General features: G+C 45.9%; 1 protein-coding gene across 4 annotated transcripts in view; it reads right to left on the reverse strand.

The window, feature by feature from the left end:
* COL22A1 (collagen type XXII alpha 1 chain) overlaps positions 1 to 25,985 on the reverse strand; it is a 261,520-nt gene that overhangs the window by 155,360 nt on the left and 80,175 nt on the right. For 3 of the 4 annotated variants that reach the window (XM_053313307.1, XM_053313306.1, XM_053313309.1), the window contains 2 exons: positions 21,305 to 21,379; positions 3,416 to 3,527 (listed from right to left, as the gene is read on the reverse strand). In XM_053313307.1, the coding sequence (XP_053169282.1) occupies positions 3,416 to 3,527; positions 21,305 to 21,379 (187 nt within the window). Of the gene's footprint in view, positions 1 to 3,415; positions 3,528 to 21,304; positions 21,380 to 21,506; positions 21,592 to 25,985 lie in introns of those variants that run through there. The other variant, XM_053313308.1, reaches the window with a different exon arrangement.

Raw genomic sequence — 25,985 nt, forward strand, 5'->3', positions numbered from 1 at the left:
CAATGGTCCATCAGAGCAGATATATGCTTGCCCCCTTCATGTGACGGGCTGGATTGGAGAAAATATCATCTAATCCAGCTCTATAGTAGGATGGGGAATTAAGGTAATGCATGTAATGTGGTAAAAACAATTTCTACCACATTTGTTCTGAAAAAAACGATTGTCAGTATGCAGCCTTAGGAACACAAGAAGCTGCCTTATACCAAGTCAGACCATTGGTCCATCTAGCTCAGTATTGTCCACACAGACTGGCAGTGGCTTCTCCAAGGTTGTAAGCAGGAATCTCTCTCAGCCCTTTCTTGGAGATGCCAGGGAGGGAACTTGGAACCTTCTGCATGCAGGTGCTCTTTCCCAGAGCATTCCCTAAGGGCAATTTCTTACAGCATTCACACGTAGACTCCCATTCAAATGCAAACCAGAGTAGACTCTGCTTAGCAAAGGGGATAATTCGCTCTTGCTACCACAAACCAGCTCTCCTTATCCATGAACAATAAAAAGATGTATACAAGAGATGCTGAAAATCCTATCTAGATTTTCCAAATGGCATCAGTGTGTATGACCTGCTCTATTTAGCATCTGGAAGGAGCAGAGCTATGAACACACCGGCTCCTGCTATTCCTTTCCCTGGAGGACTTTTTCCGTTGACACAAGGGGGAATTGCTTGCTCTGGTTTAAATGCCAAAAACCTGGAAGCTTGCAGGGAACTACGCTGGCTGCCAAACAGACACCTCTGATGGATCTTCCACTGGGTATTTTAATTCACCATGTTTTGGCATCTTGCTGCTGCCAGGGAGTCTGGCACGGAGAACTGGAAAGTGAGCAGGTGAAACTTCCCAAACGAGTAGGCAACTAAGGCAACAGCAAAGACCTCCATGGCTTGCTGAAACATCACTGTTTATGTTGGCTTCCACAACCAAGGGCCACACTGTACAGAGATAATTTATGCAACAGTTTCCTCCTCCCAGAAGCAACCAGCCTGACATTATACCATGGAGGAAGATGTCTGGCTGACATGATCTGGAGTGGCTGAAGTGCATGGCTTGGACCTTGCAGATCTGGTTTTATGTTCCACTCCAGCCATAGGCCCTCAAGTTAGGAAACGGTTCAGACTCTGAAGTGGAAATTGTCAACTATGCAACCACCCTTGCTGGAATTCTAGCAGCCCAATTCAGAGTGAGCACAGCTCCATCTGAGCCACCACTCCATGAACTGGGGCTCATGACCCATCCCACCCTCCCTGCCAATCCCCCCCCCACACCTTTTTCTTAAAAAAAAAAAAAAGCCTCACCTTGGAGAAGTGGGAGGGGATGGCAGGTGGCAGAGGATACCAATTAAAACAGGAGAACCTGGTGAGTGGCAAATATTGCTCTCACATTGTTTCCTGATGGGGCACATAAGGCTTGACTATAGGTCCCATTGTACCCAGGATGAAATGATGCTCTGTGCATAAATTGCAACCAAGGACAAGAGATCCTTTGTTCACTGCGGCCTTCGTCACACACTACCCCTAGCTATTCCCCAAGGTGAACTAGTATTCTTTCCTTGCAGCGAGAGGAGGGAGAACTGGCAGGAAGTACTCAGCATCAATTGGGTCTTTCAAGAGTTCCTGTTCCTGTTGAATGCTTAAAAATATCCTTGTGGGTGGGGGGTTAATGATAGAAAGTGTTTAATGATAAAAGACTTTAGAAAGATGAAGATAAAAAGATAAAGATGAAATTAAGATAAACTTTAAATCATCATCATCATCATCACCACAAAATACAAAGATCTACAAATTGAAATTGAAAGGCTGTGGCAGAAAAAGACCAAAATAATCCCAGTGGTAATTGGCGCCCTGGGTGCAGTTCCAAAAGACCTTGAAGAGCACCTCAACACCATAGGGGCCACAGAAATCACCATCAGCCAATTACAAAAAGCAGCTTTACTGGGAACAGCCTACATTCTGCGACGATATCTATAATAACCAACAGTATTAAAATTCAGCCATCCCAGGTGCTTGGGAAGAACTCGATGTCTGGATAAAACAAACCAGTCAATAACACCTGTCTGACTGTGTAAACAAGAAATAATAGAAAGAAGAAGGAGAAGGAGAAGACGACGAAGACGAAGAAGGCGCCACAGAAATCACCATCAGCCAATTAAGGGGGCACAGAAATCACCATCAGCCAATTACAAAAAGCAACTTTACTGGGAACAACCTATATTCTATGATGATATCTATAATAATAACAACAATATTGATAATAATACTCAGCCATCCCAGGTCCTTGGGAAGGACTCGATGTCTGGATAAAACAAACCAGTCAATCACACCTGTCTGACTGTGTAAACAAGAAATAATAAGATAAAGATAAAATTCAGGCCAATGATAATGTTAAACGATGAAGCTTTTTTAAAAAAGTTCAACGACAAAAGAGTTCCTGTTCCTGTTGAATGCTCAAAAACATCCTTGGGGTTTTAAGCATTTAAAAGGGATGCTCAAAGGGGCTAACTGATTTTCAGAGCCAGTACTTTGGTGCTCGATCTGTCCTAGCATTAGTTCATCTTGGTCCGTCCGGCTCTTATGCAATTGAAATGTTAATGATCTTCCTTAATGGAAGGTTGGGAGGAAAACCCAGACTGTGTCATCCTAGATGTGGGTCTAGGTGAAGGCCTGAAAAGACAGCGGGCCAAGGAAAGGGACAAGGGAACAAAGTACAAGGCTTAGAGGGAAAGCAGTGGTGGGATAAAGGAAACTAAAGGAGGGAGGGAGGGAGAGAGAATTCTTCTTAACCATTAAAACAAAGGGAAAAGAAGGGCTGACAGCTTGTCTTCAGGAGATCCAGTTCAGACAGCCACATTGCAAATACAGTACTTTGGGCAAAATACAAGGAAGAAATGGAATTAGAGTCCCATGGAAGCCAATAGAGCTAAAACTTCTAGCTGTGTGCCTAAGTCCCACTGACTTAAATACATCTAGTTTATGCCTGTTATCTGGCTTGCCTCCTTTTTCTGAACCTTCAGTCCTCTGCTTAGCTACTCATGCAGAAGTCCTACTGAAGTCAATGGTGTAACCAATGGCAAGAATAAATTCAATTCCACTTCAATGGTGTAACCAATGATGGGAGTGCATATTCAAATAATGCGTAGCTTGGATTGCTATTTTTCAACTGAATTTTTAAAAGTTTGGTTTGCCAAAAAGAAGGAGAAGGGGAAGGGGGAGGAGGAGGAGGAGGAGGAGGAGGAGGAGGATGAGAAGGAGAAGGAGAAGGAGACACAAGAAAAGCCTTACTGCCTAATTGTGTCAACTATCCCACTGCATAAGATAAAGGACTTGGTCCAGATATCATAATCCTTCCGCTGATTTAAAGAGACTGTGCCAAAGCCAAGACGTGCTCAAGCAAAAGGGAGGCAAAAGGGAAGAAGTGGAACTTACTCTGTTCTCTGCACAATGGGGAAGCTCCCCAGTCGGACATAGGAGCTGTGGGGTCCGTTGTCCTTCATTCCAAATATCTCCCTCACACTGAACAGCTCCATCAAATTAAACCCTGTCAAAAAAGAACAGACATTGTGGGAGGAGGGAGAGACAAGTCAGGAAGATGGGAAGAACATGGAAGGAAGCGTGCAGGCAGGGGTAGCTCTTCCATGGGGCAAGCTGGCAATTGCCTCAGCTGGCAAATTGTTAGGGTGTTGGCAAGGAGGTAAAATGTCTCCCACTGTTGCCACTAGAGAATTCTCTGGGAGCAATCTGACCCTTGCAAACTTTGGAAGGAGTGCCTTTGCTCATATATGAAAAAAAAAAGGCACAGAGAGAAGACTGTTAGCAACCGTCCCTCCCCCATCTATCCACTTTTAGAGCTTTCAAGGTAGGGGTGTGTGTCCCCCAGCAGGGCTTAGGGCAAGGCATCATTTTGTGCCTTGCCTGAGGTGTCAAAGCATATTGGACCACTCCTGAGTGTGGGGTTATTGCAGGCAGGAAAGCTAGCCTTGTGATAAAGGTTAAGTGTGCCGTCGAGTCAGCGTCCACTCCTGGCGACCACAGAGCCCTGTGTTTTTTTGTTTGATAGAATACAGAGGGGTTTACCATCTTCTGGTAGCAGGGATGAATCGTCCCCTTTGCTAAGCAGGGTCCACCCTGGTTTGCATTTGAATGGGTGACTAAATGTGAGCACTGTAAGATATCTGCTTGGGTCATGCAGAGGCCAAATGTGCAGCGGCCTCCAAAATGGCCGACGTGCTAGAGGGGGAAGGCCCGGACAGGCCGAAGAGCCAGCCAGCCGGCCAGTATGGGCATCAAGGGAGGCTGGCAGGGGGAGGGGAAATTGAGAGTGGTCATTAGGATAGTTGGTGCAAAAGAACAATGCACTGGAACTCCATCTCCAACAAGAATTAAGCTATCTCACACATATCACATATACTTGGAAAGATTTAAAAATGGCTCTGCTCATACAACCAAGTTTCCACTCTTATTTTTATCTGCACAATGATTTCTATGGGTAGGGGTTAGCCTGGACTATGAACTCTACCATTCTCAGCTCACCAGAGGTCTCATGGTCTCCCTAAAGGACTCCCTAGGACTCTCCATTTCCCGCCAAAGCCACATATGCATAGAACTTTCTCCTTGAACCTGTTTGTGGTGCCATCTCTCCCATCTCTTCAAACCTCTCCTCAAAACCCACCTTCTCCACATGGACTTCCACCTATTCTTTTAATACTTGTGTCCAATAGTAACCAATCTTTAATGTTCTTTGTTAATGAAAAGCCATTTGCTCACATTCTTCTCTCCTCACCTCTTGTCTCCCCCTCCCCTCTGATGTTGCTCCACTGCCTACTTGAGATGGCCAACTTCCTTGAGAGGTGCTATGTACATGGTTAGTATTAGAGAAAAGCTGGACTTGTGGTTGCAACCATGTCTGCTTTGCTAAGCAGGATCCATGCTGGTTTGCATTTGAATGGGAGACTACGTGTGTGAGCACTTAATTTGTTGTTAAGTTGTTCTCCTTTGGGGAAGGGGCCGCTCTGGGAAGGCCATCTGCATGCTTGCAGGCGCATGGCCTCCATAATGGCCGCCAGGCCAAAGAGCAGCCGAACTGGCTGAGGGGGTCATTTTGAAGTCCGGTGAGGGGAGGGGGAACCTCTGCGGACCCCACCCCCCACCCCCGGCTGCCTCTAGGAACTCCCCCGAGGGGAGTAAAAGGTTAAAAAACATTTTTAAAAAAATTAACAAAATGAAGCTTGCCAACCCCCAAACATCCGAGGGTGTTCGGTCCGGGGTCGGACTGAACAGATAATGATTCAGTTCAGCCCCAAATGGTTGAACCTGTTTGCACACCCCTAGGTTCCAAGTTAGGGCTGAGAGAGATTCCTGCCTGCAAGCTTGGAGAGGCCACTGCCAGTTACTACAACTACAAGTCCAGCTACAAATTCTGCTACTATTACTACTACTACAATCATCACAATCCATTCAGAAGTCTTTGTGTTATTCTAAGAAAACTATAACTTCCTCTCCATCATCGACAATAATAGTCTTTGTTGATATTTGCAAAATAGCATGCCCCAGGATAAAATGAGGTGAGTACAAACTTCAGATCTCAGCAGCGGTTGTTTACTCTCTGGGACAGAGCAAGTTTAGAGAGGTCCTTGGACAAAAACCCCTGCCCACTCAGGCAACGTCTTCTACTTCAGAGAGGCATGAGGGGAAGAGCAAAGAGCAAGCTGTCACCAGCAAGTGGGCCCCCTTCCTCAGGGGTCCAGGGACATTTGCCCCCCTGTTGAAATATAGTTATGCTCCTGTTTACTCTCTTTCCACTTTCTTCACTTTCTGAACACACAAAGTCAATCAAAGCAAGTTCATGGGTTGTCCTCCCAGGATGAGCAATCGTGTAAGCAAGCCCATGAGGTCTGGGCTAGTGCAGTCATAACCAGGTAGAGCTGCTTGTGGAAACTTACGGGATCGGGACCGATCCAGGGACTCATTGGCCAGATAGCCCAGGTTTTTCAATCCGGGCTGATAGTGAGGTAAAAGGGCAGGTGCATGTCCTTCTACCCCACTCCCTGGTCATGTGGACACTCAGGCTGCCTGGGCAGCAGGGCAGCAAAAACACCTGGCAGTGGGGAAATGGTGGGATCCCTCCTTCAGTTCCCAGCTCTATTGCCCACTGCTGTGGTGAGTGGTAGAGCTGTCTTACAAACTGTGATTGTGTGCAGGGAGGAAGGTAGGAACCTGCCCAGGGGCGGAGACACCATTGGGCGAATGAGTTCAAAGAATCTGGGCCACCACCAATCAGGGGCCACAAGTGTGGCCCCAGACACGCCCCCTACATCTGACATGAGACGCGGGGCATTATTTCAGTCCCAAACGACGACGCACAATCTCCCTCCCTCCCAAACGGGGCTGCGTGGCCCCGTTTAGGAGAGAGATCGGCACGCGCGGCATTGGCAGAGAGACCAGGAGTGGCTTTCCCTGCCTTTAAAGTAGGGAGAATTGCTCCGGCCATGCTGCCAATGCAACACAGGCTGATTTCAGAGACTCATTCCGCTCCACGCTGCCCAACACAGATCAGGCCAATCTCTCTTTCAAACGGGGATGCACAGCCCCATTTGGGAGGGAGACCACAGCCCCCGTGTCTGACGTCAGGCACGGGGGCATGGCTAGCATCTGATGTCAGACATGGGGGCAGGGCCAGGGGGCCACGGCGGCCACACACAGGTCACCACCAGCCTCCTTACACTCCTGAGTCTGCCTCTCCACCTGCTTTTCTTGACTCTGAGAAAGAAGGTTGTGTGAACGGTTTTTATCTCTGAAACAGTTTGAGCACCCTATATGAGATGAATTTCTACTTTCTTCCCAGATCACATTTTTTAATAGAACAAAGTTCATAACATTACAGCACAGGGACAGTGGATGGTTTGTTGCGATTCTTTGCCAAAGTTGTAACTGCATTTATGTTACAGGTTACGGTAATTGCCTTGCAAGTATTTTTCCTTGTTTCTTGGAGCCTTTTCTCTGCTCTGCTTTCAATCAGGAGATCAAATATGGCATTTACTACCGTCCAATGCCCTATGGCTTCACCCCATGAAAGACCCTCTTAACAACTTTAATGGGAGAATGTTCTGACATATTGCAATTGGCCCCAAATGCTCTTTTTAACTGCAACCAATATATTACTTACTACTGTTTTGAAAGCTCCCTACTGACATGAACCATTTTCTTTCTCTTTCTTTTTCTTTCTTTCTCTTTCTTTCTTTCGCATGGCCTGACTTTAAAAACTCTACAGCACCATATATCATCAGATGATACTTATTTGCCATCTTGTCCCAAAAGTGCTGGAAGTAGTCTGAGAGATAATGCTGACTGAACAGAAAGCTTCTTAGCTCACAAAAAAATAAGTTGATTAGCTAGAGGCTTGGCTGAAATCAGATTCAAGCCCAGTGACCCAATCCAAGTACAACTTCATCAACTGTTGAAGTTAGAGGCTGGCATCCATTGCAAGGATGCGCAAAACCTTCTGTTTTATTTTCACAAATATTTCTGTGTAGGCAAAATGTGGCCCATTATGGGATTTTTTTCAGGCTAGGGCTCTGTGTGCTAGTTTGGAGGGCAATGGGATTCTTGTCACACAGTGGTAGCTCTGGAGAGGAGATCTAGTCTTGCAGGAGTGAGGTTGAATGGCCCCCTTTGTTAAGCAGGGTCCACAGTGATTTGCATTTGGATGGATGACTGCATGTAAGCTCTGTCAGCCCTAAGATATTCCCCTTAGGGGATGGGGCCACAGCTCAGAGGTAGAGCATTTGCTTTGCATGCAGAAGGTCCCAGATTCCATCCCTGGCAGCATCTCCAGGAAGGGCTGGGAGAAGCTCCTGCTTCAAACCTTGGACAGCTACTGCCAATCAGTTATTTAATTTTATTTATGTATTAACTTACTTACTTACTTCTTTGATTTCTATACCACCCTTCCAAAATGTCTCAGGGCGGTTTACATTAAAAACAACACTAAAATCTGTTAACTGTTAAAATCGAAAACTGTAAAAACAACATAAAACCTGTAAAAACAACATGAAATTATTAAAACAAAAGTTTTCAAAACCCAGACCAAACCTTTATGGTTTAAAAACAGTTTTTAAAAAACCCTGGAAGGCCAGGCCGAACAGATGGGTCTTAAGGGCTCTCCGGAAGGCCAATAATGAACTCAGATTACGGATTTCTGCCAGGAGTGCATTCCACAGCTCAGGAGCAGCCACAGAGAAGTCCCGCATCGGAGTCACCACCAGATGTGTTGGTGGCAACTGAAGACAGATCTCTTCAGATGACCTTAATATGCGGTGGGGATCATACCAAAGAAGGCACTCTCTGACAATATTATGACAATACTGAGCTAGATGGACCAATGGCCTGACTCAGCTAAGGCAGTATAAGGTAGCTTTCAATGTAGCTCAGGACCTCTGTGCTCAGCTGCCAAATGTTGCCTCCTCCTTGTATGCACCCTCCTCCCTCCTTCCCCCTTTTTGTGGGGAAGTGGTGGGGGCATCTTGCTGCCTCACTGGCACCCCAATAATCTGCTGCCTGAGGCAATCATCTCACCTCACCACATAGAAGGGCTGCACCTGTTACTACATGACTTGGCAAAGTCAGGGAGGCAACCCAGTGACGGAAAGTTTGTGAACTTGTAATGCCAAGATTATATACTCTCTAGTATCAAAGGAGTTTCTCCAGTGAAATGATGGCAGAGCTCACTTATTATTATTTATTTATTATTTATTCAATTTCTATACCGCCCTTCCAAAAATGGCTCAGGGCGGTTTACACAGAGAAATACTAAATAAATAAGATGGATCCCTATCTCCAAAGGGCTCACAATCTAAAAAGACACATAAGATAGACACCAGCAACAGTCACGGGAGGTACTGTGCTGGGGACAGATAAGGTCAGTTACTCTCCCCCTGCTAAATAAAGAGAATCACATGTTAAAAGGTGCCTCTTTGCCAAGTTATGAATATGCAGTACAAGTGAGCTCTACCAGGTTTCCCACTTACAGTTTCTCAGCTGTCAGTCATACTTGAAGCCCCATCCATGAAAAATTAGAGCTTTGAGGGAGAACAAGGGAAAAGTGATGGCTGGAAGAGCAGAAGAGGGGTGGCTTCTAGCAGAATGATCCTCCCCTCCAGCTTGTGTGGTTGTTCACATGACCAGGCAGGTGGCGGTGTGGGTCACCTTCCCCCCAGACAAGTGCTGCTGGTCTGTTGCTGGGAGTGCAGACCATGCTCCCAGATGATCCCAGACGATCTGTGCCATACCACGGAGCTCTGGAGGCCCGGACAATACATCCTGGCCTCCAGATATCCCAAAATGCACCATGTGACATGCACAATGCATTGGGAGATTCCTCCAGGAGATTGTTGCTCTAGGTGCCCATTTCTGTGTCTGTTGGGGCTGCACATGCCAGTGAGCATGCCCCTAGTGAACATGTGATCCCAGAGCCTGGGTTAAGGGCTCACTTGAGTTTAAGGGCTTGCTTGAGCCCGGGTTAAGGGCTCACAAAGAGCTGGGTTCCAAAGCAGGGCTAGGTGGCACTGCCCTGCCAGGATTGGGTCCAATCCCAGAGGTTCTCATGCAGTGTGAGAATAGCCTCTTTGTCTTCTCCCCCAGAAAAGCAGAACTTGAAAACCACTGGCTGTATACAGACTTGTCTTTCCTTACAGGGACGTGGAGGTCAGCTATTTTGTACTCTACTTCAGATCTTTCTGCACCCAGTACTGCATGAATCCATCTCAAAGAGAAGATCAAATATGAACCGAGGGGGAAAGCCCTCTTTCTGACAGCAAACTCACATATTGCTTCCTTGTCACTTGAAATGCTCTGCTCTTCCTAGCAGACTGTCACACTTATCAATTCAGTCTCTTCACTTATCCATATTCCTGTTGGCTTTTGGCTACCTGCAAGAGGTTCACTTCTCTCTTTTTATCTGGCTACTCTCTGTCCCTGCAAGAGGGTGGGGCATTGCATGTTCTAATGCTAGACATCTGGATCAATGCCTTTGGTCTTTTCAGTTCTCATTCTGCCTCACAGAGCTGCTGCTGGGCCCTTTGATGTTCTCAGAAAGCCAGACAGGCATGTACTACTAAAAATTACCTGAACTATCAGTGAAAAGCAGAACTGTCATTCTGGTTCCCCCCCCCCCCGAAATTACATTTAAAGTTAATTTTGAAGAGGATGTAGGGATTCCTCCTCGGATGAAACAGCTTTGAGAAAAGCTAAGGGAGTCTTAATAAGGTTAGCAAACCTAGTGGGTTATTAGTGGATTTTGCCAAAAGCGAAGTTGAAAGTGTCCACATCCAGATTAACCCTTCCCTGATGCACCAGGGGTTTCTCTTGCACAAGGGAACAGGGTCAATTACCAGCGACACCTTGCAGCTGCCTGTGCCTCCTGAAATGATCTCACTGAGGGTTCCCCAACATGGTTTGGGGGAGGCACAGGTAGTGGCAGAGTGAAACAAAGATCATCTGTGTAACAGTAAACCCTGGCATGTGGTGGGAGGGTTAGTAATAGGAACATAGGAAGCTGCCATATACCGAGTCAGATCATAGGTCCATCTAGCTCAGTATTGCCTACACAGACTGGCAGCAGCTTCTACAAGGTTGCAGACAGGAGTCTCTCTCAGCCCTATCTTGGAGATGCTGCCAGGGAGGGAACTTGGAACCTTCTGCATGCAGGCATGCAGATGCTCTTCCCAGAGCGGTCCCACCCCCTAAGGGGAATATGTTACTCTGCTCACATGTAGTCTCCCATTCAAATGCAAACCTTGGTGGACCCTGCTTAGCAAAGGGGACAATCCATGCTTGCTACCACAAGATCAGCTCTCCTCCCTGGACGTTGGCCAGAAAATTTGGAGGTTCCTCTTCAGACAAAGCATTAGAGAGATTTCAGGGGAAGCCAAAAGAGTATACTATTAAACTACCAGAGTTTCTCAGAGGGATGTATTAATTCATTCAAGGATACCCCTTTCCATACCCCACCTTTCCTGTAAATTACAGTCCAAAGTGGCTAATATATTTTAAAGCATAAAACTGAACGAAAAAGCAATAGAAAATCACCATGAACAATTAAGGAACACAGAGCACAATGTATCTGATGAAAAACAGTTTTCAATGGCTTGCAGAAAATACAACACAAATCAACTTCCATTTAAAATGGACAAGGGGAGAGCTAGCTGGGAGACCATGGGGAGGGTAGCTGAAAGCTGTGACACTGCTGTCGGAACATAAAGTTGCCTTATAGCGAGTCATAACATTGATCAATTTAGCTCAAGCTTGTCGACACCGAGCCCTTCCTCATGACCAGTGAGAAAGGGCAATAAGGTTGGTAGGGAGAAAGCCCTGAAGAACTTACCTCCCTGCACACCAACAGTTGCCATTCCTTGAGTGCCATTTCTCTGAGTACCAGTTGCAGGGGAGCAACAGCAGGAGGGAGGGCATGCCCTCAACTCCTGCCCGTGGCTTCCAGTGGCATCTGGTGGGCCACTGTGTGAAACAGGATGGTAGACTAGATGGGCATCCTTGGGCCTGATCCAGCAGGGCTGTTCTTATGTTCTTGGGCAGGCAGATGGCCTGCTCAGATGAGTACTGGCTGCTCCCAGTAGCTCCAGGGGTTGGGGTGCTGGGATGTAACACCTCGTGTCACCCATCCCCCGGAGGTCCAATTATCCACCGTGCAATTGTGCACTGCATTTTGGTGATGCACTTCATCCCATCTTCTTCCCTCTTCGAGTCCACTAGCCACAGCTGCTTGTAGAAGCAGCTTGCTCTCTTAACCTCATTTTAGAGGGAGGCTCCATAGGTGGGTTTGCCGCCATGGTGCTTCCGGGATCGGGCCCATTCCTGGTGGTACACACGTGTGCAAAACCGCGCTGTGCTTCCTTAGTCTGGTTTTGCACATGCATGTGAACAGCCTCCAAAGCTATTCTCACAAGCAGCCGAAGGGAGCCCAGCCCGGTTTCTGCTGCTCGTCTGCAGCAACATGGGTAGTGGCTAGAGTGCTGGACTGGGACCAAGGAGACCCAAGTTCAAATCTCCATTCAGCCATGACACCAGCTGGGTGACTCTGGGCCAGTCACTTCTCTCTCAGCCTAACCTATTTCACAGGGTTGTTGTGGGGAGAAACTAAAGTGTGTGGTACATCGCTCTGGGCTCCTTGGAAGAAGAGCGGGATATAAATATAATAATAATAATAATAATAATAATAATAATAATAATAATAATAATACCACAATCCAGGGAGTTGCTTTAGGAACGCCAAAGGGCTTGTGCAGGGCCCAGTTGAACTTTTGCCATTGGTTTTCCCATGGAATGGTACATACCCATACTGTAGCAACAACTGAATCTGAAAATCCCCTGAGCTTTTAGAGTGGCTTGCTGTCAGGATTTGGGAGCCGCTTTTTGAGAAACACAAGCTGAAAGATTAGTTGGCCATATGGAGCTGATTGTTCCGTTCTCTGAATTGTGATTTATACCTGAGAGGACGTGTTGTCTCATATCTCTGGGTCAAGAACACATATTTTATACATAGAGGGTCTCACATTCAACCCCTGGCATATCCCAGGAGTTATTCACACATGGCTTATGGTGCGGGGTAAATATGAGAATGGATTCTTCTTTCACTCCTGTTGGAGATGAACTTCCAGTGCATCGACCTTTTGCACCAACTGTCCTAATGACCACTAGGGGCATTGGGAGTAGAGACAGTGAGTCAGGGTCTCCCTATCTGTCCCTACTCTATGACCCCTGAACTGACTCTGCAGCACTTCCTGTGCTGAGTCACAATCCCCCCTTTCCTCCTAGAGAGCAGATGGAAACATCTCTCTCTCTCCTTACCTATCCACTATGTAGTCCTTTAGATTAGAGATAGGTCTTTCCTATCTAAGTGTATTTAACCAATAAATATTTAGTGTTTAGTCATACAAGGATCTCCATGTGTTTTCTCTAAATAGCTGCAGTATCCAAACCATCCTCTGCTACCTACTCTGTAACTGGAGTGTGTGCTCATTCCTTAGTGCTCTGCTATTTTACCTATTGTGGGTAAAAATCAACAACCTCTAACAACTCCATTCATAAGTATTGTAGGAAACTCTCTCCAGGAAGATTCTGAAGTCCACTGAGCCAGCGTGGTGTAGTGGTTAGAGTGCTGGACTAGGACCGGGGAGAGCCGTGTTCAAATTCCCATTCAGCCATGATACTTGCTGGGCAACTCTGAGCCAGTCACTTCTCTCTCAGCCTAACCTACTTCACAGGGTTGTTGTGAGGAGAAACTTAAGTATGTAGTACACTGCTCTGGGCTCCTTGGAGGAAGAGCGGGATATAGAATGGGCAGGGGCGGGAGCAAGCCTGCTTACGGAGTCCACTGCTTAACCCGGGTTTGGGATGCAAGTGTGCCCCCCAAATGGGTTATCTGATCGCATGTCTGCCACAGCTGCTTGCAGCAGTGGCAAACAAACTCGGAGCGGGGGGCAGGGGGGATTCCAGTAATGGATCCCTGCATATGTCAGCTTCCTATGTTCCTATGTGAAAAGGAAATCTGTAAGCATGCGCTATTTTTCAGCCTTGGATTACTGGCTGACTTTGCAAATCCTTGCTCCTCAATCTGGTTTGGGGGGGGGCTGCTTTGGAACACCCACACAACCCAACACCCCATCCTTCAGAGGAGAGATAATGAGGGCCAGGTTTCAGTAAGTAAATAAGTAAGTAAGATACACACAGAATATGTGTGTATCAATTTCAACTTTTTGTCAGCGGAGGGAGTACCCAAACAGAAGCAATATCTTAGTGAGGACGTCGGGCCCTTTCCTACTCCCACATAATATGTGTATAAATGCAAGGAATCAAAGAACACACAATTGGGCCTTTCTCAAAATATCGATTAGGAAAAGGCCTCACACAGAGGTTACTCTGCCTGCGATGCGATCCGCTTCCTTCTGTGCTGCTTGGCTGGCAAGAGCCCTGTCGGAGCATGTGCTCTGTGCAGCCAAGAGTCTGTTGCACAGACCTGTCGCCACATATGCTGAGGCGATTTGTCTTTGCAAAGGAGATTAGCCACGGAGACTCCAATATTGAAGGCTTCCAGTACGGAGTGCAGAGGAAGGGCAGGATTCACGTCGCTCCAGGGCAGCCAAACAATAGGCAGAGCAGATGTGTACAGCTACACAGTCTTGGTTTAATATGCCGTCGGAGGATCAGCGGGCTGCCTGCCTCTCCTTTTGCCAGTGCAAAACACATATAACCCTTGGAGAATGTTATAATTAGCTGGTGAGTCACTGGCATCTTTGGAATCCAATCCACTCCTCTGCTGACCACAGGCCAGCAGAGAGGGGCCGGCTGACAGACAATCACAGCCATCCCTGGCTATAATTGCAGTCTCTTTGGTTTACAGTCGTGCTCAGCATCCCCAAGTGCAAGGCCCTGACTCTCCCACAACAAGCTTTAAATAGTAGAGAGGCCTATAGGCAGAGGGTTTCATTTTCTCGTTTGCCTGTCTGCCGGGAAAGAATATTCTCCATCTTCACTACAGTCCTTCCGGGACTGGATGGCTTCAGACTGCTCTAGCCTGCAGCTTGGGATGAAGCACATTAGAATATCCCCCCACATTTAAAACAATGAAGCTATTCTCACGAGCAGCAGAAACCGGGTTAAGGTTGCCCACCACTCGCGAGAACCAATGGGCTCAAGGGCAAGCCTGGGGGCTCCACAGAGGCAAGCCCGCTTGTGTAGCCACCCTCTTAAATGAAGTGAACGGAGGGAAAGATACCTGCCTGAATCCTTGGGAGCCTCTGCCTGTCCATGTAGGAAATACTGAGTTAGATGTACCCATGGTCTAACTCCATATGAGGCAACTGAATGATGACATCAAGAAACATGGGCATGAATGTGTGGATGAGACCTAATGAGGCTAAGCCCACTCTCCTTGCAAACCCCCTAGAGGCTCACCGATCGTGAGAAGAGCCTCATTAGGTCTCAATAGAGCCTCATTAGGTGGCTAAGCCCACTCCTCACAGATGAGCAGACAGTCTGCTCTGGGTGGCCGCAGCAGCCGCCCACACGACTGCCAGCTCCGTGATAGAGCCGGCAAGGCCTGGGAGGATCGGGGGCCGCGCAGCCCCCGGAAGCTCCAGTATGCCCTGCGCAAGTGCGCAGGGCATACTGGAGAGACCCCCGAGCCGGGAGGCTGCTTTTAAGCCTCCCGGTTGGAGGTCTACTCATGAGTTGCTGCAGCGCGAAGCTGCACCAGAGCAACTCACAATTTTAAAAAACGGGTTTGCAGAGCGCTCACTCCACAAACCCAGTTTAAGGGGAGGGTTAGTTAGGCGGGTTAACCTCCTGGAAGCCACCGGGCTCGCCTGCGAACCCGGTGGCTCACACGGTCAGGCAACATCGGGCGAGCCTCTCCTAGCCCGATTTCGCCTGATCATCAGAATAGCCTCAGTGTCTAGTTGACAAGGTCTCTGCAGCCAGGAATTCTGTCTGCATGACCCAGATTTAAAAAATTACATTGGAAATCTCCATTATGTGCATACATTTATATGACTGGAGAGGAATTTGCACAATTTTCCCTTTCTGCCACAACTGTCAAAAAGGGATAGAAAAATATTACACGAATTTGGGCGACATCGTAAGTGCATAGCCACTTTGGTACACTCGAGATCTAGAGGCTGTTCTCACGAGCAGCCAAGCCTGGGCTTGGCTGCCTGTGAGAACCACTGGGATCCACACGGCTCTTAGCCGAGGTCAAGGGCACAAATGCACCCTTAACCTGACTTCTGGGGTTGTGTGTCAGCGTGAGCTGCTTTCAGAGACAGGTGCTTAGCGCATGGTGCAATGTGGGATTCTCGGAGGCATGGAACAAGGCATGGAACAGCCCTCCGTGCTTCCACATGGAAAATCATGATCATTGCAGGATTGGGAGAGAAGGCAGGGTTTGGAAAGCCTTTTCCCTGCCCACCCGGTAGGTCATGTGAATGGCCCTCTAGTATAATGTAGCCGTTAACAGACTGAGCTATCAGCTACCTGGTCCCCAGTTCAAATCTTGCCTTTTCCACACACTCACTTAAGTGGCCTTAGGCAAGCTACTCTCTCCCAAATGGCGAGGGAGGCATCTGTCTGCAGGATGGGGAAGTAATTTTGGCCTGCCTTGTGTAAGGCCATTTCAAGAATTAGTGAGACCATCTATGTGGAGTGATCTGAAGACACTCTACATGTCTTGCTAAGAACAGTTTGTGTGTGCTTGTCAAACACTTTAGTGGGGTACAGATTAAAATTCAAGCTGCAGAAAAATTATGGGATCATAATCCTCACTCATAGAAAAGGCAAGCATTACATTACATAGGTACGGTGAACATAATATTGTTTTATATTATGAAGCCAGAAAATATTTTCAGTGAAATCACTAAGAAACTGTGTTTACTTCTAATCTGAGTTGTTATCGGAATCTCACTGAAATCAATATCTCGAAGCAGATGTGGGGTTATTCCCCAGGTGAAGTGTCAAAGGATGTCAGAAGAATTTTGATAAGTCTAATGAAATCCATCATATGGGTTCCTGGAAATCCTTATATTGCTGTCTGATTTTGTCCCTGGCATAACTGAAAGCGAATATGAGATGTCTGTCCTCAGACAGCACATCTACAAAATGTCAAGGGAGCAAAATAAAATGAAATAAAAATAGCTTCAATGAGATTTCTCAGAATGGTGAGAATTTCAGGTGCCTACTTCTGATGTCTCAAGGGGAAGAAAACCAACATTTTTAGATTTTAAAAAATATATTAAACCCCATCACTGCCATTAAAAAAGCACCCTGATGAAAAAAAAATCTGTGATGCAACATTCCAACATTCCTTTACACAACCTCTGGTGTTCTGCAGACGTTCTGGCTGGAACAAGCATCAATAATAAATCCTGTGTAACAACTATGAAAAAAACAGGCTAGATCTATTTTCCATCCCAGCTTCCCCATTCACAGTGTTGATCTGCTGCCAAGATTTCAGCCCGGGTAACAACTGACCATTCCTGGGCTCGTTAATACTTAGCAGTGTATCTATGTATTGGGTCACAAACACTAGAGTACATTAATATTGCCTGGAAGTTGCTCTATAAAGCTTTGTTTAAGCCTGACTCAGACTTGCTTTGATGGGTTTCTCTTTATGTGGGCCTCTGCATTTTTACATCCACAATAAAAAGGGGAAAAGTTTTGGCAACCATGTCATTCTGCTTCTCTGAACTTCAGTTTCATTGTGGTTTTTAAAAGGTGCCAAACAGCTCTGGAATCAAATTTGGATTGATTGGAGCTGAATTTTGAAAATCTGATTTGAATTCAAATCTAATTGGTCTTTTAAAGGGTGATTCAATTTGAATTCTAATCGCTTGAATCAACCAGGTTAGAGTTAAATTGATTCAAATTTGAAGTGATTTGCACATCCCTAGCAGGTTCATTATTCTTCCCCTGCATTGGGTAAACACGAAGAAAAGAGGTTAGCACCTGTTCCAAGAGGCATCACACTTTTATTTACTTGGTGGCATTGCAGTCCTCTCCAGAATTATACCTGCTCTCTATAGGACTGCCATTGGAGACTAAACAGAAGCTGAGCCACAGTAAACAGACCATTTTGCTTACAACCATTTGAGACTTGGGCCAGAGCTTGGAGGCAGAGCAGATGATTTGCATGCTGAAGGTCTCAGGTCCAATCCCTGGCATCTTCAGGTAGGGCTGGGAGGAGACCCTTCTCGGTCTTAAGCTCTAAGGAGCCACCATCCTCCAGTGAAAACAATACTGAGCTAGATGGACCAGTGGCCTAACTTTGAAGCTCTTCTCATGATTAGTGAGAAGAGCTTCTGGCAGTTCTGAGGGGAATGCAGATTTAGCCCACTCTCCCTGCAGACAATCATGCCTGCAGCCCTGGGCAGACAGATTGGCCACCCACATGACTACCGGCTCCGTCACGGAGCTGGTGGGGCTGTGGGGATTGGGGGCCGTGTGGCCCTCGGAAGTCCCAGGATGCCCTTCACAAGCATGCAGGCCATTCTGGGGGGACCCCAGAGGCCGGGAGGCTGGCTCCAGTCTCCCAGTCGGGAGTTTACTCATTTGTCGCCGAGGGCCGCAGTGGCACACAAGCAAAAAAAAAAAAAAAAAGAGGGTAATGGAGCGCTCACTCCATTAACTTCATTTAAGGGGACGGGGGATTAGGTGGGCTAGCCACCTTGGAACCACCAAGCTCACCCACGAGCCTGGTGGTTCCCACGATCAGTAGAAGGCAGGCTAGGCTCTCTTAGCCCACTTTCTACTGTTTGTGGGGATAGCTTCTTGGTGTAATACGACCTCATATGACTTCCCATTTCCATCTGTCTACTGAATAATTTTATTTTTTGCTATCTTTTACAAAAATTATGTGGAGAGGTCTACTCTCTTCTCTTGTGAAATTTCACTAATTTCATCGGAGAAAGAGATAAAGTCAGCTGAGAGTTAGTTGCAGGGGGCGGGGGGGTGGGTCTGGCTAAGGACAGACTCAAAGAGGAGATGTTCTGTGACTCAAAATAATAGAGATCAGGGCTAGGTTTCTGTGAAAGTGCTTGGTTTCGACTTTCATTTAAAGGTTAAGGAGTACCTTGCAATAAAGTAAAGTGTAATCTTGTGACACCAGCAAGTACAATACCCTACAGCCTTATAGAGATAAATCAAACCTCAGAAACATCCATTTGAAATAAACATCTTGTTTGCTTGTTTTGAACCTCTGGTCTATGTGAGATCTGTCACTTCCCTACTCATGCCAAGCAAGGCTACGTTTCCCAACACCGTGAGAGACTGAAAGGAGTCTAAAGTATCATGCAGGCTTTATAGATTATTATCCCTGCTGGCAGTATGTATAAATAATTAATAAAGCCTAAAACACTCCAATCATCCTCAAAATGGAGCATACTAAACCATCATAAACCCCACACCTTCTCACATAATTAAAGGACATGCCACAAGTGCATCGGCATGTCTGCTGGTGATGTCAGGTGGGCATGGCCTCAGTACAACCCTGACATTCTCACATGTAATGGGTTGTGTTTATCTGAACTGGTCCAAAGTAGACACCAGCAAGAGCCACTGGAGGAATACTGTGTTGGGGTTGGCTTGGGTCAGCTGCTCTCCCCCTGCTAAATAATTCACTGTATTTGTTTAATTGTTGTTTTAAAATGTTTTTAAATTGTTAATTGTTGTTATATTGTTTTTAATTTGTTTTAGCGCCTTACTGTTTTGGTGGTTTGTTTTAATTGTTAACCGCCCTGAGCCATTTTGGAAGGGCGGTATACAAATCAAATCAAATAAAACCAATCAATCAATCAATAATAAAAAATAGAAGATAATCTCACTTTGTAAAGTGCCTTTTTTGACCATGTAGCAGAGAAGGCGAAATGTATGCTGTAACAGATGAAATGCTAAACTTGATATGTTAGATATGTGCTTTGCATTTCTGTCTATTGGAGTTTTCATTGTACATAGAAGTCACAGGTGGGGCACCGATGCAGACCGAGGGGATATCCCCAAGAGGACTCAAATATGCCTGCATTTAATATTACATTTAGTTTGACCTTAACGTGGCTTTAACATGCCATTCCTTCAAAATTTCTCACCATTGATTTTGTGCATGTTTATTTATAATGAGTAATATATGTTATATAACTAAAATTATGGATAGATAATTTTATAGAACCCTATATAGAATAATATAGATAAAATCATTATAGAGGAGAGGACAGCTGGTCTAGGAGAGGAGAGCTGGTCTTGTGGTAGCAAGCATGACTTGTCCCCTTAACTAAGCAGGGTCTACCTTGGTTGCATATGAATAGGAGACTTGATGTGTGAGCACTGCAAGATATTCCCCTTAGGGGATGGAGCCGCTCTGGGAAGAGCAGAAAGTTTCAAGTTCCCTCCCTGGAAGCATCTCCAAGATAGGGCTGAGAGAGATTCCTGCCTGCAACCTTGGAGAAGCCGCTGCCAGACTGTGAAGACAATACTGAGCTAGATGGACCAATGGTCTGACTCTCCAGAGCTTCCTGTGTTTCCTATGTTCCAAGTTCCCTCCCTGGCAGCATCTCCAAGATAGGGCTGAGAGAGATTTCTGCCTGCAACTAGGGATGTGCACAAAACTAGTCCGCCCGGTTTGGTTCGGATCCGAACCGGATCCAACAATCAGAGGAGTGTCCAATTGCCTTGGGATTTTTTGGGTAGTAGGCACCCCTGTCTGTCTACCACCCACCCCACTTTTGTGCCCCTAGGTGCTCTACAATAGGGGATATGGACTGGTTCGGGTCCCATTATACTCAATGAGAAAAATAATTAAAACATTTCAAATATTCATAAAAAATCATAGGGGTGTCTGATTGGTTCAGGGTTTGCATGGTTGTTGGCACCCATGGGTGCTGCACAATAAGGAATAATGGCCTGGTTCGAGTCCCATTATATCCTATGAGAAAAAATAAAAATATTTTTCAAAAATTCATAAAAAATCGTACGAGTGTCTTATTGCTTTGGGGTTTGGGTGACAGGTACCCCTGGTTGCCAGCTACCATCCTACCAATTTTTGAGTGTCCGAACCATTCCAAACCAGTCCGAATCGAACCACACCCAGGTTCGGTTTGAATTCGAACTTGCAGCCCGAACCTGAGGGCTGGTTCGGTTCGGTTGTGAACTGCCGAACCGCCCCGGTTCGGATCCGAACCAGTTCGCACATCCCTACCTGCAACCTGGCAGAAGCCACTCTGGGAAGAGCAGAAGGTTCCAGGTTCCCTCCCTGGCACCTCCAATTTGCATATCCACACCTGCTGCTGTGAGAAAACAGATTCCCTCTGGGACCACGGAGGACTCTGCTCTTTCCCTTATAAAGAATAGTGGCGCTCTTCAATAACACATAAGAACAGCCCTGCTGGATCAGGCCCAAGTCTTATCTAGTCCAGCAATCTACTTCCCACAGTGGTCCACCAGATGCCTCCTAGAAGCCCATAGGCAAGGGCACGCCCCCTCTCTTGCTGTTGCTCCCCTCAAGATTCAGAGACATCTTGTCTCTGAGGCTAAAGGTCATCTATATTCATCTGACTAGAAGCCATTGCTAGACCTGTCCTCCACGAATTTACTGAAGCCCCTTTTAAAACCACCAAACCATCCAACATCACCTCCCTTTCCAAGAAATAACACAATCCTAGCCATGTATCACATCTTCTTGACTTGCTAGAAAATGAGGTCCTGCTTTTATTTAAAGGAACCACACACTTTGGCAACAGCTGGTTGAAAAGAGCATCTCATTACCTGGAATATCATCAGTTTCTCCATTGGTGTGTTTGAATCGGTCTCCTTCCACATGCACACTGGGACAGAGCACATCTAAAAATAAAGAAAGAACACAATTGTATTACATAGTTATTTAGACCTCTTTTCACTGGAAGTGTTCTCTCTCAACAAACGCTGGGCAAAACAGAGCCAAGGTTAAGCATTTTAAATAAGCACTAACCGACCACTGCACAGAGCATCTGTGCGCTCTTTGGGGCCAGCAGTTACCTCTCCCTCCACCTTCTGCCCCGGTCTCTGCTTCCAGGCCCAGCCACCTCTCCTCCCCACTGCCACTTCTGCCCCCCTTCTTTCCCCTCTCCTGGGCCTTGCCTCTGTGCCACCTCTGGCCTCCGCGGCCGGACCACCACCACGGCAACCAATCCTCCTGGGTGTGCCTGAGCCAATCAGGTGCATCTGCCGCCCGGCCAATCAGCTGGGCTCTAGGACGCACGTTCCAAGGCACACCCAGGAGAATTAATATAATAGATGTGCAGAAATCCCTTGAGAAATTTCTCTTCTCTTAAGGAAATTTGTTTGGCACATCTTGCAAACTCTCAGATATTTCCCTTTAGGAGGAACTATGAAATTCGCTTTGATTTCTAATTTTTCAAAATCAGTGTGCAAACTTTACTTTTAACATTCATTGAAGCGAGTCTCACGATCAGTGAGACTCACCGAAATGGGGTGTGCAGGGAGAGTGGGCTTAGCCCGCTCTCCCTGCAGATGATCATTCCTGCAGCCCAGGGTGGCTGTATTGGCCGCCCACACGCTTTTTGCTGATCGTGAGAATCACCTCATTGTTTGTGTTTACAGTGTTGCAGTGTTGTTTAACGAGAAACACTGTTACCCCTCTGCATGTCATATATCTATGGGGGTGGAATTACTGTAAAAAAGCACTCTTCTGCCCTTTGCCATGCTCTGCCTCAACTATTTCATGTGCAATATGATGTTTTTGAGTAGCACCTCAGCAATGTATCTATAGCAACAGTGCTTTTGGTTGCTAGTATGCTGCTGCTAGTCAACACTGGTGCAACATTGTGTGACCTGTGATGCTAATACAAGAAGTGTTGACACCACAGTGGATCATAGCCATTTATTTGTTGAGCAGCAATAAACCAATGCTTACTGATGGCTGTTAGCCGGGATCACAAAATGGAATCTCCAAGATGGAGCAAACCTCTTAGAAGTAGATCAGGGCTGCATAGCTTCAGCTCTCCAGTCCTGTTACTAGACTACAACTACCATCATCCCTCTTTGTTGGCCATTGTGGGTGGGGATGATGAGAACTGCAGTCCAACAACAGCTGGGGGGCCAAAGTTGTGCAGCAACTACAAAGTTGTAGTAGATGCTAGAAACCAAACAACGGGATGGTTGCCATCTCCATGCCCTGTATGTGAGGCACCTGTGGTATCTATCTGGATTCTCTTTGGAACAGAATGTTGGGATAAACAGAGTTTTGTTCTGACAATTCATTATTTATATATTTATATATAACACACATTATTTATATATTTATATATAACATTACACACACACACACACACACACACACACACCATGATGCTTTTGAACTTTGGTGCTGCAGAAGACTTTTGAGGATACCATGGACAGCCAGGGAAACAAACAAATGGATCATAGAACAAATCAATCCAGAATTTTCACTTGAGGCATAAATGACCAGGCTCAAACTGCCATACTTTGGACACATTATGCAAAGACTCAGCTCCTTGAGAAATCATAATGCTGGGAAAGATTGAAGGAAAGAGAAGAAGAGGACAACTAACAGCAAGGTGGATGGACTTGATTATGACAGCAATAAATGCACCACTGATAAACCTTAAAGGCCAAGCTGAAGACAGATCATCCTGGACAAACACACACACACTGCAGATAACAGAGATGCAGATACTGAGTCTTTGAGTCAATGGGACTGGGGGAGGGGGGTAGGTTCATGGAGGCAAAAAGGGCCCTAAAAACTACCCCAAAACTGCCCTACTGTGTTCTATGGGTTTCCATGTGCCCAGCAATGCCTGGGGGGTTGGGGATTAAAACAAATGAGCTAAATAATGGCCCCTTTCTTCAAAATGGTGCCTGGAAATGACTTTGGATGTCATTTCCGGCCAACCCAAACCTGCAGATATTTAAGATTAACTGTCTGTGAACCATTTTTCCCTGCATATGCCGAAGTCAGATGTCAATTACCTGACTGCAGATACACCAATATCTGCAGATCACTAAATTTATAGTCTGCAGATATTCCTAGTTCTCGCTTTTCCTGACCACACATCCACAGGAACATTTCTTTTATCTTGTTCACCTAAATTCATAATTTAATTTCATACACTGAAGCAAGAATAAAAAAGGATCAAAGGGGCAATTTGAGGAACAATGTAAAACAGTATCTCCATCTGTACTTCAAAGATCTCTATGTTCTCTTTTTCAGGGCTTTAATGAACAACCTGATATGAGACACAACATAGGAAGCTGCCTTATACCATGTCAGACTGTTGGTCCGTCTAGCTCAGTACTGTCTACATTGCCTGGCAGCGGCTTCTCCAAGGTTTCAGGCAGGAGTCTTTTCAGTGATACCTGGAGGTGCCAGGATTGAACTTTGGATATTCTACATATAAAGCAGATGCTCCACAACTGAGCTGTGGCCTCATCCCCAAAGGTAGCATACATGGGTCTCCCATCCAGACATGATCATATTAAGACCTGATTAGTTTCAGCAAGGTATCATGTGCCCTTAGACCATGCTTTGGGACCAAGAGATGCAACACATGTTCAGTGATTCTAATACCCAGTTTTCTTGGCCATACACTCTTGGAAGCCTTATTCTCCCATAAATCCCTCTGCATTCCTTGATATTATTAGTAGATGCAATCAACAGTGGGATCTATGGGGAACAGAAGGCACTCGTTTTTTGTTTCTTCACCAAAAGCTGAAGAAATGATGGATACTTCATCATTTCCAAATAATAAAAAAACCTTGCCACCAAGAAAGATGCCAGGAGCACAGAAGACAAGCCAGAAGTGTCCCTCAAATCAGGAAAGCCATTATGAGAAGACCACACAAGCCAATGTTCAGAATCAACTGCTGATAAATCACTTCTATTATTAAAACAGCTTCAGGCATTTCATTAGTGTAGGGGAGCTGTGCCTACAAAATTGCACAAAGTTCTTGTGGGTGGATAGATTTAGCTCAAGGCTGCATAATAGGATGTTCTTGAAACATTTCCTTGAATGAGAGAAATAAGGGACACATTTCCCACAATGTCAAGAAATGCATGACAAGCAGAGCTCCTAATTACAAAATTTAGTTGGTGGACTATGATGCTCTTCCAGGTGGGAACACAGTTGCTAAATAATGAAAATAAATCTCAATAACAACACCAGAGACATGTATGGAGCTTTAAAAGTCCATGCTCTGAGGCATATACAATCTGAATACTGATGAAAAGGAGGTGACATTGGGGCTGAGGTAGATTCGTGAATTCCATGACCTTGCATATGGAAGAGAGGTAATTGAAAGCCAGTGGTCAGTTTCCCAGTGAAGGGTAATCACTAGTTTGGGCATTGAAGTTTCAAAAAAGTGAAAATTTATAGCGAATTTCAGGTTTTCTCCCAAGGAAGAAACATCTGAAGTGTTCAAGGGAAGCCATATGAATTCCTATCAGATAAGTGACATTTCTCAAGGGGGTTTCTGTGTATCTCTAGAGCTGGTACTGAAATGTAACAGTAACTCGACGGCACAATCTTTCCTACTTTATCTCAAGCAAGCAAAGATATCCAGGTATCTCAAGCTACACATAATTCTGGATAAGGCAAAAAAAAACAACACCAATCACACAAATAAATATGGCTGGCCAAATTGACTACAGATTTGCTTATCAGTTGATCACATGGAACAGGGATTGGTAGTCTCGAAAGGACATGGAGACCCTGCAGTCCACACCCTCCATTCTGTTTTCATCTGCAAAACTCCTGCCTTGCACATTTAACACAAAAGAGTCCTCTCTCCCCTCTTTTAAACTTATGCTGAAGAGTCACCTGCTTCATTCCCTGCTGTAGAAGTTAACTCTGTGATAGCTTACTAAAGTGTAGTTGGTTTTTAAAGTTATTATGTGACATTTTAGTGTCAACATACAGGTACACAGGCATTTTTGCTCTAATGTACGTGCATGTATCTACTCTTCCTGCATCAAGCAAGCAGTTGGACTACATGCTTTACAAAGCTCCCTTCAACTCTGGGATTCTGCCACTATTTAGAGCAGAGCTGCTCAACTTTGGCCCACAACCCCCATAATCTCCAACTATTAGCCACTGTGGCTGGGGGTGCTGGCAACTGTAGTCTAGAGATGAAGGAGTTTAAATGTGTAGGAGACACTGTTCCTGGACAAGCTGGGGTCTCTGCCAAGGCAGGGACATAGACCTAAAGCAACTCCAAAGGGAAAGGGGTCAGGACCCCAATTAGCTCCACGGAGGACCACACAAGAGCTAGCAAGCCATTAGTAATAATGCTCCAACAGCTGCTTGGAGCAGACTGCTGATATTCATAGCTGATGCCAAGATAGAATGAGCCACAAAATGGCTCATCTCCACAAAATGGCGGCCATAAATGACCTCAGAGATAATTTCTGGGGACCACAAGCCTGCGTAAA

Source organism: Hemicordylus capensis, chromosome 4 (assembly GCF_027244095.1).
Source record: "Hemicordylus capensis ecotype Gifberg chromosome 4, rHemCap1.1.pri, whole genome shotgun sequence".
In the NCBI taxonomy this organism is placed as follows: Eukaryota; Metazoa; Chordata; class Lepidosauria; order Squamata; family Cordylidae; genus Hemicordylus; species Hemicordylus capensis.